This window comes from Ambystoma mexicanum, chromosome 3q, assembly GCF_040938575.1.
Source record: "Ambystoma mexicanum isolate Mex_15411 chromosome 3q, UKY_AmexF1_1, whole genome shotgun sequence".
NCBI lineage: Eukaryota > Metazoa > Chordata > Amphibia > Caudata > Ambystomatidae > Ambystoma > Ambystoma mexicanum.
Genome location: NC_090926.1, coordinates 131,756,077 through 131,771,355, shown reverse-complemented (window position 1 = coordinate 131,771,355; position 15,279 = coordinate 131,756,077). Strand labels below are relative to the sequence as shown.

At 45.9% G+C, this 15,279-nt stretch overlaps 1 protein-coding gene across 2 annotated transcripts in view; it reads left to right on the top strand.

The window, feature by feature from the left end:
• The window catches only part of SP1 (Sp1 transcription factor), a 134,908-nt gene that overhangs the window by 55,857 nt on the left and 63,772 nt on the right, over positions 1-15,279 (top strand). For both annotated transcript variants that reach the window (XM_069653314.1, XM_069653313.1), the window contains exon 4: positions 12,779-12,941. In XM_069653314.1, coding sequence (XP_069509415.1) covers positions 12,779-12,941 — 163 coding nt within the window. The remainder of the gene's footprint in view (positions 1-12,778; positions 12,942-15,279) is intronic.

Genomic DNA, 15,279 nt, shown 5'->3' with positions numbered 1-15,279 from the left:
GCTAGAGGCTCCACAGCCTCTTAGCAATGACATTTCCATATCAACAGTGGCAAAGGGTTACTCCATCGAGGTTCTAGAGAACCCCCAACATCATCCACCAAGACGCAGGAAGAGGTCTTCAGAGCATCAAGAAATTCTGCAGGAAGAGATCAACTCAATCCTAGAAAAAGGCACAGTAGAGCTGGTTCCATCTCACGAGGTAAACCAGGGTATCTATTCGGTGTACTTTCTACTACCAAAGGGGGATTTAACTATGCGCCCTGTGTTAGACCTGCGTCCAGCCAGCACATATGTGAAACCACAAAGGTTTTTTATGGCACTTCAAGAAATAATTCCCCTCCCAAGACCGGGGGATTACATGGCAACATTGGTTATGAAATATGCATACTATCATGTTTCAGTGTTACCAGCGCACAGAAAATACCTCGCTTCCAAATAGGAGATACTCCCCTATCAGTTCAAAGTGCTCCCCTTGGGCATTTCATCAGCGCCATGGGTGTTCACCAAAGTTCTAGCAGTGGTAGCAGCAAACTTGCAAATATAATCCATCCCAGTGTATCCTTATCTGGACGACTAGCTCATAACAGGACTCGCACCTCAAATGGGTTCTCAGTCAACGAAAAAAAGTCGTCTCGTCCCCAGTCAAGTAAAACAATTCCTGGGAGAACTAATTTACACTCAAGAAGCCCTAGTCTTTTCCCTCAAACGGAGAGTCCAAAACATGCTGTAACAAATCACTCATGTGGCCATTTGTCAGATAACCATGCGCAAGGCAATGCGCCTTCTCTGGATGATGGCTTCCTGTACGAGAGTGGCTAGCAAAATAATGGTCTTGAGCAAGTGGTGATCTAGTGGTCGTTTTGCAGCCTTTGGCACAGGCCCTGCACTAGTGGTCCAGAGAAAATCTGTGGGAAACCTTTTTGCACCTGACCAGTGCAGGCCACTCTAACAACAGACTCCTCACTATCCGGGTGGGGAGCACACTACCTTCATCACACGGCTCACAGCGCTTGGACACAATCAACAGCAAAAAATCCCATCAACCTACTAGAACTGCTAGCAGTCCTGAAAGCACTACAAGCTTTCCAACATCATTTGGCAGGACAAACGCTTCTAGTCCTCACAGACAGTACCACTGGCATGTTCTATCTCAACAAGCAAGGCAGGACGACGCTCTCCGTGTGTCAAAGTTAGCCCAAAAGATTTGGAACTGGTCTCTCCAATGCAACATTTTCCTACTATCTCAACACGTTCTAGAGGCTCACACCATTCACTTGTCGCCAACTTAAGCTGCAGCTTCCCGTAGAATGCTTGACAAATTCACGCAGATTTTAGTCTTCTCCCAATGAGAGCACCCAGACTTATATCTGTTTGCAACTCGGCAAAACGCACAATGTCCAGGCTTCGCATCCAGGTTTCCCCTAACAAGATCCAAGGGGAACTCCCTGTGGGTGAACTGGTCAGAGAAAATTGCTTGCACTTTTTCCCTCAACACCACGCAACAAAATAGTTCACAAGATACACCAGGAACAAATCACTCTGGCAACAATTTGGGCCCGAAAACCATGGTTTTCACACCTACTCTGTGTACAAACCAATCAAACTTCTGTGTCCATATAACATGCTGTCCCAACACCAGGGGACAACATTCCATCCACATCCTCAAACTATTAACTTGGCAGCATTGTTCCTGAAGTCCTAGAGTTGGAACATTTAAACCTTCCACAAAGATGCATCGACACCCTCAAAGAGGCATGAAAACGCAACACAAAACAAGACACTGCTATTTTAACAAATGGAAACGATTTGTCATTTGGTTCAAATCCTGCAACACCAATCCAATTGACTTCCCCTTCTCGCATATAGTACACTATCTGCTTTACCTTGGATTTAATTTGAGTATTTATAAAGCGCCCATATAGCAAATGGTGTTTCAGGGTGCCACAAGACAAAAAAAGGGGAGGAAACAATAACTGTCCTACTAGGCCTTGTGTCATTCCGATTGTGCAAGTGCAGTAACAGAAGTGCAGTGGGGAGGAGAGTGGGGAGGGCGGGGGAACTGCAGGTAGGGGCAGAAGGGATAATGCTAGGGTGGCACTCCTGGTTAGTCTTTAATTACCTTGAAGTACATTTGGCAGCTCTCTGCATGCACCACCTCGTAGAGAAAAGTGTCGTGCTGGAAAGTTCCTGTAAACAAAGCTTTCATGGAAGCAGTAAATAGGTTTTTCTTATTAACCATAACCTCAGTAAGGGTTGGTGAACTACAAGCCCTCTGTTCAAGATCCCGTCATTAGTAGTCACAAAGACAAAGTGGTTCTCGGTACTCATCCTGGATTTTCACCTAAATTCATTTCAAAGTTCCATGTTAGCCACGCAATTGAACACGTGTCTTTTTCCCAAAACCCAACTCATTCTGCAGAAAAAATCCTCCCTACTTTAGAATGTGAGAGCGATCATATACTACATAGATCAAACAAAACCACTACGGAAAACAGAAACTCTGTTTCCATTGCAGCTGGTAGGGAAGGAGAGCCAACGTGTTTTGTTTTTTTAAATGGAAAAAAAAAAAGTGGTTTCGTTTGAAAATTTGCAACGGTCAACTTTTCTGTGAAACATTGTGTAGCTAATAAATGTGACTGTGTGCAGAACGACCCCTAATCTGCAAACAGCTTTTTGTTCAAATACCATGGCCTTCTAAAGTAGTGGTAGCTAACCATTTTTCTTTCTATGAAAGATGAGGTGCTAATGATCAGACTGTGTTAGTAAATTATCATCCATCCATAGCTTCATAAAAGTGACGCTAAAGGGAACCTTGGTAGTATTACCTTGAATGAAATTTCCCAATTTAAAATAGTGGGGAGAATGCCCTTTGAAGCTGTAAAATGTGCATATCGGGGCACTACCTGAGCGACTCGGCATGCTTAAATAGGTGTAGTTTCCAGGACCATTTTAACAAGGGCAAAAATTAAAGTTGGAAGCTACTAGATTGCCATTAAGAAGTCACTCGCTAACTTAATTACATATTTACACACAGCACATCATTTCTTACTCGTTGATAGTCAAATGTCACTAGCCGGTGGCAAGTGCAAATTAATCACCCTCATGTTAATTTGTACTGATCTGATTATTGGACAGGAAGGAGTCGGAGCATCTCCTTGCCTACTCACTCCTCTGGTGTTCCACAAGGCTTGGTCTTCGGTCCGCTCCTCGTTTCACTCTGCACTTCTGCTCTTGGGGCACTAATCTCCTCCTTTAGGTTCTCGTACCAACTCTTTGGGGACGGCACCCAACTCTTCTCTTTTCCTGAACTTTCTTCTGATCTCTATCAAAATTTCCAACAGCATCTGTCATTAAATATTGGATGGCTTCACACTCCGATGTTCAACTCTACCAAAACCGACGTACCCTGCCAAAAGGTCTCATCATTTCCTCTATCCAGTTCCTACCCGATACTCTTCCCCTACTCTTCATCTAGAAACCATGGCGTCATCTGACCCTTCTCACACCTTTTATACTTTCATCTCCAAAACTGGAACAGCAGCTCGCCTAAAATCTCCTAATATTGGGAAAATCAGGCGCATCTTTCCTTTCAACACCACCCAAGCATCTCTTAACCACACTTATCTTCCTTTAACTGGACAGCATCCTCCTTTCGTCTCCCCAACTATACTTTAGAATGGATTGTCCTCCCACGTCGTATTCCTTGTCTTATTTCCAATATCCAGCTTCGCTACTTTGGAATTTGTTTTTCAGCAGTGGGGGGGGCTGTGCATCGACGCCTGTCGACTGGATGTCCCTTGGAGGCCTCCGTCTCGATGTCACCGAAGATATATGTAGCACACACATCGCCCTTGGCTTCAGTTCCGTTTTTCCACCCATCAGATACGGTACACGGTACGCTTCGTTCCTTGGGAGAAAATCTTCAAGTGAAATTTTCTAGTAAAACCTTAAAATCTCTGAGTAAAATTGAGAGAATGGCTTTGTCGTCAGCGTCTTCCACTCCAAAGTCGGGTTTCAAGAAAAACTGTTGTGCGAAGATGTCCGTTACGGACCCCCATAGGATATGCCTATGGTGTCTGGGATCCACTCATCCAGAGTGTGAGGACTACCTGTCGATGATGTCGAGAGCCCAGAGGAAGCTTGCGGCAGGTAGGATCCATAAATCCCCTTCGACTCCGTAGAAAAAACAAAAAACTTCAGATGAGTCAAGAACTTTTTCTCCTCACCGTAAGAGGAACTCACAATCACATAGTGGTTCCCACCACTTGTCATTGTCTAAGCATGGAAAGAAACAGCGCCATAGATCGCCATCTTCCTCGTCTTCCAGTTCCTCTCCGGAACGGGTCGTTTGCCCCACCGGCCCAGTGTGAACACTTTAGATTGAAGATGGTAGGTGTTCGAGAACGCAGCCTTGTCCCCTCGACTACACCCAAAAGCCATGCTAAAAAAACTGTGGGTCTTTGGACCCGGCGGGCAAAACTCCTCGAGAGCGATCAAAGGATCCCTTGAGTTAAGGAAAAGTTTCTTTGGGGGTCGAAAGGTGCATCCCCGACGCCATCCGTGCTGAAAACGTATGAGAAGCCATCTATGCTTCGAGCGTAGAGCTCCTTGGCACCACAGGTGTCCAAGCTGTTGACGCAGCCATCGAAGCCGTCTGCAATTTCGGCTCCTTTGACCACAAATATTATGACGACATCGACTACAATGGATAAAATATATGCTCCTTTGCCCAGGTCTGATTATTTCAAGTCTCTCTCTATTTATTAGGATGAAGAGGACTCCTCAGATGAATCTAGACCTTTTGGTCTACAGTATTGTACACCATCAGTGACTGACGCTTTAATTTCAGAGGATTCTAGAATAAAAAATTTGCAAGGATGTCTGCATGATGCCAGTGCTTCATATACCTCACCTGCGGTTTGGCAGGGGAGATCCTGGTGACAATACAGAGGTTACTTGTAGACATTTGATGTCAAGAGGTATGAAATATATGGGTTGGTCGAGACCAACCCCAGTCTTTGAGCAAAACGACTTAACTGACATTTTGGACAGGATACCCCAAGAGGACCCAATTCTACCATTCCATCAAGCCTTACAAAGGCGTGTGGCTGCCAAATGGCAGGCACCCGAGGTTATTCCAGCTGTCAACAAGAAGTTGACTTTGAGATACAAAGTTTGAAGCTATGACCCATTTTACTTGTCAAACATCCAACACCAGAGAGTCGTGGTGGTTCAAGCTGCCACCTCAACCAGTAGACGGAATGCCTACCTGCAATCCCTCAGTATAGGTATGAGGAGCGTTACGACGCCCTAGCCAAAAATGTTTTTCGGCTGGAAGTATGGCCTTGAAATTGGCTAATGCCACGTGCACGTTGGCAAGGTTTTGGCGGCTGACCATATCCCCAAAGAAGAAGAGCGAGACAGGTTTTTAAACCTAGTCAAGGATGGGAAAGATGCGATGTGCGAATCCCTCCAGGCTTGTCTCGCCTCTGCTGACAGTATCAGTAGAGCTATGACGGCAAGTACAGTTATGCGCAGGTTTGCCTGGTTGAGAAAGTTTTAGGATTTGCCTGAGACGTACAATCCAGACTTCTCAACATGTCCTTTGACGGTACTCTTATTCGGAAGCAAGGCTCATGAGAGTTTGGAGAAGCTGCAAACTTCTAAGGCAGCAGCCAAATCACTTGGTGCTGCTATCAGAAAACTTCCAAACTGCCTCACAGCACACTCTGGAGGGGAAGGTCCTTTCATCACTGCTCCACATTTGGAAGGGGCATAGTACAGCCAGCTCAAAGAGGCCAAAGATTCCCCGGGGTGGGCGGGGAAGAAGTACTAAGACAGCAGCAGCTGCCTTAACTTCAGCTACTGCGTCAGCCGCCACAAAACCTCTGAGGACTTGGTTCACAAGACTGCAGTGGGAGGCAGACTATCGCAGCATCTGACAGAAGGGCAGGCTATTACTTCAGATGCTTGGGCATTGGAACAGTTGGCCAGGGTTACTGCCTTACTTTTCTGCAAAAGAGTGTCATCCACCTGGAACAACTCTTTCAGTGTTCCAGATCCGCTCCTTATGCAGGAGATACTAACCCTGCTAGAGAAAGGTGCTATAGAACCAGTAGCGGAGAGGAACGTGGGTTGGTACTCACCGTACTTCCTCATTCCAAAAAAGGACGATGGATTGAGACCCATCTTGGACTTCCTCAGGAAGGATACGTTCATGATGGTTACCCTTTCTCAGATCCTTCAGGCCCTCCAGCTTCAGTATTGGATGGCATCATTGGACCTTCAGGATGCTTACTTTCATGTGCCGATCCATCACAAGCACAAACGGTACATGAGTTTCGCAGTTGACGGTTCTCATTATCGAGTTCTGCCGTTTGGGCTGACCTCAGCCCAAGGGTGTCCACCAAACTGATGGCGGTTATGGCAGCAAGTCTCAAGAGTGGGGACATTCACGTTTACCCCTTCCTAGACAATTGGCTAATCGGGGCCAGTTCCCCCATAACCGGCCTTGGAACAGCTCCGCTTTAACCGTCACTTCCTTCAGAGTGGGCTTCTCCCTCAACTTCAAGAAGTCCAACATGATATCGTCACAAAGTCTCGCCACCAGTGGTGAGGGCTAAAGACATTTGCAGATGTGACCCAAATTCCAAAATGCCCAGCATCTTCCGGCCTGCGATTTTCTGAGGTTGCTCGGCATTATGGCATCCTGCATTTTTCTGGTGACGGAGGCTTGCCTGAGAATGAGATCTCTCCAATAGGCTCTCGGGCATCAGTCCATTTCTCAGGAAGGATGTCAGACCTTCGGTGGTGGGTCTGTCGGGAGAACATGTTGAATGGAGAACCGTTTTGGCAACCATGGCCGGAGAGAACAGTAGTGACGGATGCCTCACTCACGGGGTGAGGAGCCGACACCAATGATCTGACAATCCGCAGTTGTTGGTCTCCAACTACATATCAACCTTTTGGAGCTGAGGGCAATCGGGATAGCGCTGAAAGCTTTTTTTTATGCCCTCTGTACGGGGAAAGAATGTCCTGATCATGACGGACAACACACTGGCCATGTACTACCTCAACAAGAGGTGGTGTAGGGTCACTACCACTGTGCAGAGAGGCAATGCAGCTCTGGTTCTGGGCAATGCAAGAAGGAATCTCTCATCCGCAGTTCATCTGGCCAGAAAAGCGAAACATGGCAGCGGACACTCTGAGCAGGCAGTGCACAGTCTCCCACAAGTGGGAACTAGCTCAGGAAGTGCTTCAAGAGATCTTCACCCTTTGGGGAACCCCTCAAGTGGATCTGTTCGCGACAGGTGCAAGTGCAAACTGTACTGCTCAAGCGAATTTCCCCCAAGAGGAGCTCTAGGAGACGCGCTCGTAGTGGACTGGGAATTTCCACTTATGTATGCATTTCCCCCAGTCCCTGTTATTCCTCACGTAATCGTGAGGTTGAGAAGTTTCAGGCAATCCATGATCCTAGTTGCTCTGGATTGGGCCAGGAGGACATGGTACCCGGACCTACTAGACATGTCCATCTGCCCTCCGATACATCTTCCACAAAGAGAGGACCTTCTCTCGCGAGAGGAGGGTCTGGTTCTCAGCCTTCACGCATGGTTTCTGAAAGGCTGAGATACAAGGATTGGGACCTCCTGGACTTAATGGAGATTTTGATTAAGGCCAGAAGGCCAGCAACAAAATCTTTTTACCATTGCTGTTTTTAATACCTTTTGCAGGTGGTGTAGAGATAAGAATGATTATCAATTTACATGTGATACACCGATGGTGTTATCCTTTTGTTACATCTGGCTAATCTGGGGCTCCAGATTGGTACCATTAAGGGATATCTGGAGGCGCTATCTATTTTTAAGCATACTTCATAAGAAGTTTCTTACTTTAAGATACCTCTAATGATACAATGTTTAAAGGGACTGACAAATGTTGTACCCCCACCCCCAAGTCCCGGTCTGAGATATCAACTTGTGTTAGTTTATGATGTGTGCTCCTTTGGAGCCTTTACACTCCTGTCTTTGAGGCTACTAACCCTTAAAACCATCTTTTTAGTAGCCATTACATCGGCCGAAGGGCGAGTGAGCTTCAGGCTTTATCCTGCAAACCTCATTATACTGTCTTTTATAAAGACGGTGGCGCTGAAGGTAAAATCCACTTTTCTACCAAAAATTGTCCGTTTTATCTCCCACAAAAGATAACTTTACCATCACTTTACCCTCCTCCTCACCCTGGGAAGGAAGAGGAGAGGCTTCACAGGCTTGACCCTAAACGTGCACTGAGTTTTTTATATATCTAGAATGGCAAAGTTAAGACAGAATGTCCAATTATTCGTGGGCTGTTCGGGTCACAAATTGGGTATGGCTATCACCAAACAAACATTATCCAGGTGGATTCTATTGGCAATATCAGAATGCTACAGACTGGCCGTAAAAGATCCTCCAGGTGGCTTGCAAGCTCATTCGACCAGAGGCATGGCAACTGCCTCTGTTTTAGAGGGGAGTACCAATAAAGGAAATCTGTGCGGCTGCCCCCTGGTCGTCTGTACATACCTTCACTAAACATTATAGTTTAGACTCTTGCTCAGGTCAAGAAACTGTATTTGATAATTCAGTGTTGCACTCTGTGCGCACACACCCATGAAATCTATTAAATTATCATATGAAATTTGGACACGCTCCTCAGTAACATTACAAACTGCTTTGGGACTGTATCAACAGATGTGGAATACGTGGGAGGACAAAATCCATTCAAAGAACAAGTTGCTTACCCCTGGTAACCTTCTTTTGACTCGTTCTTTTCCCACGTATTCCTTATCACCCTTCCCAACCTACCTTGCAGTAGAATTTCCCTTGCAATTAGTCTGTGCTCTCGCAGGAGGAGTAACCATCGGGTATAAGATGAATCCCTCACTCGTAAAAACAGAATTGAAGCGAACAGGCACTTTGCATGCTACATATACCTTTGGTGATGTCGACATAGAGACGGGGGACCTCCGAGGGACATCCAGTCAACAGGTATCGACGCATAGCACCCCATGCTGAAAAAATAAAATTCCAGAGCAGCGAAGCTGGATATTGTAAATATCAAAAGATAAGGAATATGTGGGTGGAACATCCAGTCAAAAGAACGTTACCAGGGGTAAGTAACTTGTACTTTGGTCACCTCTGATACAAAACTGCTTTGGGAGTCTATCTAAAATGAGGAATACGTGGGAGGACACAATCCATTCGAAGAACAAGTTACTTAACCAACTGTAGCGTTCTTTCGATTGGATGTTCCTCCCAAGCATTCCTCATGGACCCTCCCAGCCTACCCCACATTAGTTTGTGGTTTACACTCAAAATTCCTTTAAGGCTTGGGTCAAAAGAGGCATGCAACTACAATCCATTGGCTACAATATACGAAAAAAACAGAACTGATGCCAACGGGCGCGCTCGAGGCATTTATACAGCGAATGACATGAGCGCTCGACGGATGCCGCCGAGGGACATTGACGCTGCAGCCTCGTTTTGAGCGCCCTCTGGTGGAGAGAGATTTTTTCCGAAGCAGCAAAGCTGAAGGTAAGGATATATCTAAGATGAGGAATAAGTGGGAGGTACATCCAATCAAAAGAATGTTACAGTTGGTAAGTAACTTGTTCTTCTCACTCATGTGTTTTACCTGATTTGTATTTTGTGTTCTCACTGTTTTTGGAGTTTGACAAACTCCATAGGCATCTACCTTTTCATGTTGACACACTACACCTTCACTGCAGTGTCAGAGAAATGCTTTAAGATTTGTCATAAGGTTCAACTAACTTCTCTTATGTGAACTACAGTTCCCAAGAATAGTAAAGTGAAATTGACTTTACTTACCTTTTCTCTTTGTAGGACGAGCACACATTATCTTATGTGAAGTGCTGGGGGGTTACCTAGTAGCCCTTTATCATACTCTCTCATGTAAAATTGTTATGTTACCCTCACTACTTTAAATGGGTGGTGGCAGTGGTTTTATTTTTCATACCATTGTGCTTTTCTACCGCAGGCTGAACCCTCAGCTGCAGTACAGCACCCATGCGTGACCATTTTGTCAAAATGGCCTGTATTCTTCTTTTTACCATTTTCAGTTTGTGAGGTCTTTCTTGGGCTTTACTCTGTGCGTTGAAACATGTTTGAGCCCTTTGTTTCTCTTGCATTTAGGGTGCTTCAGCCCTGGAGCCCGCCCCTGGCTCCAGGGTGTCTGGAAGGACAGGATGTGAGAGGGTCCCTAAACACCCCTGTCCTTTGTCTCTAGGAATGCCTGAATGCAACTAGTCCTGATTGGCTGGCTGTCCTTTCTGGACAGCCCCCCTGCTGTGTGATTGACAGCCTAGGCAGTGCATGAAAAGAAAAAACATGCTTAAAAGGTGAGGGCCTTGGGACTACACGCAGAGTCGACCACTGGGAGAAACACCCGACGAAGAAACCGCGAATAAAGCTTGCTGCAACCTCTTGGATCTTTGAATTGCCTGGTGAAGCCCTGCTGCTGTGCTGAACTCCTTTTTCACCTTGACAGAGAAGCTCTGGACGGAACGACTTCTCCCCTTGGGGTAGTGGGACTAACCCTGAGACGAACTCCACTGGATCACCATCCCCGACTGGCTGTGCTTCTTCGTTGCTGTAAGGACCCAATGCCGTGGGGTAGAGTGGCGTAGTCGTGTGCAACGTCTGCCGCAGAACGAATCCGGCTAGGAGCTCCAGGAAACTCCTAAGGATCATCCCGAAGCAGGACCCTCCGATCCAGAGTGCAGGACCGAGGTAGCAAAGGGAGTCCAACCGGTATACAAGATCCGCAGCGGTGCTGTTTGCGAAGCGCTGAAACCATGAAGTGCTGCTGAACTGAAAAGAGCCCATAGCTGCCGACAACCTCCCAAGTACCACCGCAGGAGCCCTCCAGACATCCTCCCTCATGTCCCCACGACTGAGTTTCATGAACAAAGGATCTGCACTGCTGTAGCAAGACAGAATCCAGCTGGACCACTCTTCTTCAAACCAGAGGTACAGTTTAGGCTTGGGATACTTAACTCATTGTCTTTTAGTCGTGCTGTTCTCAATTGGGAATTGCATTGGCTTACCGTTTTTATAGTTGATTTCAACTCTCTTCTCACAGGCTTAACAGCTTGTGACCCTACAAGGGATTTTCTAACAAACTCTCTAACTTTGTGCAAGACTAGCATATCCATAGACTGTATCCCAATTGCCTTTGGCTGTCATGGCTCCCTGAAGACTGGGTGGTAGCTTAGTGTATACTGTTACTGCTGGGAAAGGCTTGTATAGATTTCATTGGAAGATTAGTTGTCCTCACATATACTGAGAAACTGTCTAACCGTTTTCCTTCCCTAACCTTTCCTCAACCTCAATCTATATAAATGCCATTATTGTCCTTGTCATTGTAGTCACCTCAGGTTTCAGGAATTGTGTATAAAGCATAGCCAAAGATTATCCACTAACTAGTCTTGATTCTGAAAAGTACATTTTAAAGTCTATATTTACATTGTTACACAAATTGCCTTTTTAAAGAATGCTTATTTAAAAATTGATGTTAATTAAATAACTATTTTATAAGCGAAACCTTGAATGTAAGTACTTGTATTTACGGATTTCATTTGTACAGCTCACATTTAACCCTCTTGAGAAAGACCTGGCTGCTCAGTCACACTACCAACTTGTGTAGTACAGACCTATACGAAAAGGTGGGTTACCTAATACCAAGCAGATAGCTGTTGTGTAGTCTCACACAGTGTCTGCATCAATTCTTACCGAACGGTGGGCTTGGCCACTGTGGAGTGTCCTTGGATGTCATAGAGAGGGGTACAGTGATGAACCAGCATCTTTGTCCCTTCGGTCAGACTATGTAACAGTCCATGGAGACCCTGTGGGTCAAGCCAATAGTATATCGTGGTGGTGCTCTAAACACACTAGCCTGGAGGCTGGAAGAGGGCAGCCTAGGCGAGCCCTCAGGATTACAATCTGTGTAGTTTGTGGTGGGTCATCAGTGCAAATGCGATTGACTGATGCGTTAGATAAAACCTTCTGATCTGTGGGTCGCAGTGAACAAACCATGTCGTCGAGTTGCCTGAGAAAATGAGTTTTAACTACTCCTTGTTGCCCAAAAAAATCCTTTTATTCCCTTGAATGAAGTATATCAAAAATCTCTTCCCAGCGTAACCTAGAATTAAGTGTCTGAAACGTTAGTGCGACACAGATGGACATGAATGTTCCATTCCCGGGTCAGACCATGCAAACGCCTTGCTTCGGGCATCGAAATGTCTAACCTTGTATGCGGGGTCTGTGTAGGAGGGCCAATAAAAAGCTTTAAAAAGCAGAGAAGCAAAACTAGTATCTGGTGTAGTGTCACTGCGCCAGCATCATCTTTTATGTTTTTGTAGAAATAATAATTCTCATGGGATTTGTTGAAATCCACCCAGTACTCCATCGAAGTAATTATTTCATCCAGAAAAATGTAAATCCCTGGTTGGTGGGGATTGCGGCACATAAGTGGCAATAGCGTTTTTGATTTCATGTTAGTCGGTCACAGTGTGTTTGTTTTTTATGGTGTTTTTTTTTTTTCTTCATAAAGCAAACACAGTAAACCCAAATGTCTGGTAGCCATCAGCTATCCTTTAGAATATTATCAAACGCCTTATTTTGTGGGTTTTGTACATGCACCCGATTGTTCATTCATGGACTTGTTGTGAAGTGCTTGAAGTTATTGCTAACAGAAATGAAAATGCACATGTTTCTCTTTAACATAGGGGATCACAATTCTCAGATGACCCTTCATAGCTCGGGCGGAGATGTTATACAGGATGATCCAACATTGGATGAAGGGGAGACCAGCCCAGATGCACAACCTTCCGGTCGCAGAATGCGGAGAGAGGCGTGCACCTGCCCGTACTGCAAAGATAATGAAGGAAGGTAGGTCACATGTCAGATGTGAAGGTTATGTCATTTCTAGCTCTGAAAGTCATAGTAATTTCGCTAGCATTTGTGGCTTAAACCTGTTTGAAACCATCAAAGTAGTGCTAATGAAGCTGTTTGTGGACGAGAGATCGGCTCGAGGACAAGAACTGCTGTGTTTTTTTTTGTTTGTTATATATATATATAGCTTTGCATTTCTGTGTTATGGCAATTTGCATATGGGTAGTGCTCAACTATCTTCCCATGCCTCGATAATTTCCCATCATTGGCTGGGAATCCTAGCTTTTTATTAAAACCGGAATTTGAGGGGACTGGGGAGGAGTACATTCCCTGGACAACTTAAAGCCCCCTTTTGAGTCTTCTGCTATCTGGCTAATGAGGTTGAATGGTTTCAGCTTTGCCCCCGAGGCTGAGTCCTCAGGCCATTCATAGTCATTCTGAGTTGACGAATGCAGCAATCGTCAAACGGTTTCCCCACATCTCCTCCTCATGTGTGGACTGTTACACAATAATGTTTATCTTTTGAGGGTTATTTAGGGGTTTCCTCTTTTCTGTGTAGAAAACATGATGAATTGTAGGTATAAAAGGGTGATGGTGATCAGTCATCACCCAAGTGTGCAGTATACTCCTGAAGTAGCGGTGATCAGCTACTTCGATCAGGAATGTATATAGCATGGTACAATACAAAGCATTGCTTCATCTCCTCATCACTAGTGTCGTAGTACATCGACTAATACGCCGCTTAGCATCTTCTACTACTGTCATATATCTCAATTGGCTGCATGACATATAGTGTAATGTATTGTCAATGTTTATACTTTTCCTCATCTAATATCAGTTAGCTGTTCTTAACACATACAACCTAAAACAAAAACTGTTGGTCATCCTTTGCATTGCACATTGTGTAACTGCCTAAAGGTTTCCCAAGCACCTTTTTATTTAATTTTTATTTTTTTTTTACTTTTCTTAACAGGCCCATTAAAGTGGCATGTATTTTTAATACATCAGCTTGTATGTGCATACAGGTTATTATAATCTGCTCCCAAAATAAAATGATGAATTGCGACAAAGCCAACTTTTAAAAGCTGTCAAGATGTCCTAAGAAACATCATAACCAACATCATCAATAACCCTTAACCCTTTTAGTGCCACAGGTTTTCCCCCCAGTGCTAAGGCCTTTTTTGGTGATTTCGGTATGTCGCCATTCAATGCCTTGTAACTTTGTTACTTGCGTTCTCCAGCATGGGGTCTGGCATGGATTCACATGCTCATGAATATTCCCCGTTGTCAGGCTGGGAATCCTCGGTAAAGAAAAAAACAGTATCAGTTTCGTTTCTGATCTGTCTTTCGTAGTAGTAACCAATCACTGATCTCTGCGTCATACTGACCACAGCCAATGACTGCCCTCTACCTAAGCCCCGCCTCTGGCAGCCATCTTCAGATTTTTACCGCACGTTCAAGTGTTGGGATCCTCGTGCTATTGCTCTCGAGCGTTAGTGCTATTTTTTCACGTTTTTTTCTCAAAAACTTCGATTTTTCGGTCAAAAGAGCCTCAAGCTCCACCGTTTCTTCATCCGATCAACGGGGACCCGTTTCCGATTCGTCTACGCCCCTCAAGGGTGAAGATTTCGTCGAGCCACGCTTTTGGAGGACTCCAGAAGTTTCTCAGGCCCATCTCGGACATGGCCCAGGAGAAGGGAAGCTCGACGCCCGGAAAGCTGTTCAGGGTCTGCCCTGGATGCCAGCTTCAGAATGTCTTTAAGGAGGACGAACACTCCTTTTGTCTGTACTGCCTACATGAGGACAAGACGCACGTGGAGAAGGACTGTGCGTTTTGCAGCAATATGTCGGAGCGGACCATGAAGGACCGCCATCAACGTCTCGCCAACTGGCTGGAAGGGAAGAGCCCGTCAGGCGAGAAGAAGAAGAAATCCGAGCGGTCTTCTAAGACCTTTGAGGACGCCCCGGCGACGGGGGTCCAACACAAGGCCAAGCACCGCGAGTCCGCTGGCACCGGGAGCGCCGAACGGTCGGGCTCTATGGGCGCAAGGCAGGGCGCACCCTCCCCGGCACCATCAACCACGAGCCAACGCTCTGGTTCGGGTAAGAGGAAGGCCGAGCACCCGGCGAAGCTCCTGGAGAGGCTCCGGTCAAGCTTGAAGGCCCCATTGGAGGGAGAGCGAGGCAGTGACCCTCCCCCCAAGGAGAAGGCGGTGAGCGCACCTAAGGTGGTGAAAGCCTTAATCCATCCGGCCAAGGCCTCTATCGAGACAGTCGCGGCGGCCCTGGCTCAGCCTGTGGAGGCTACACCAGTGGTGGCGACCTCGGGGCTCAG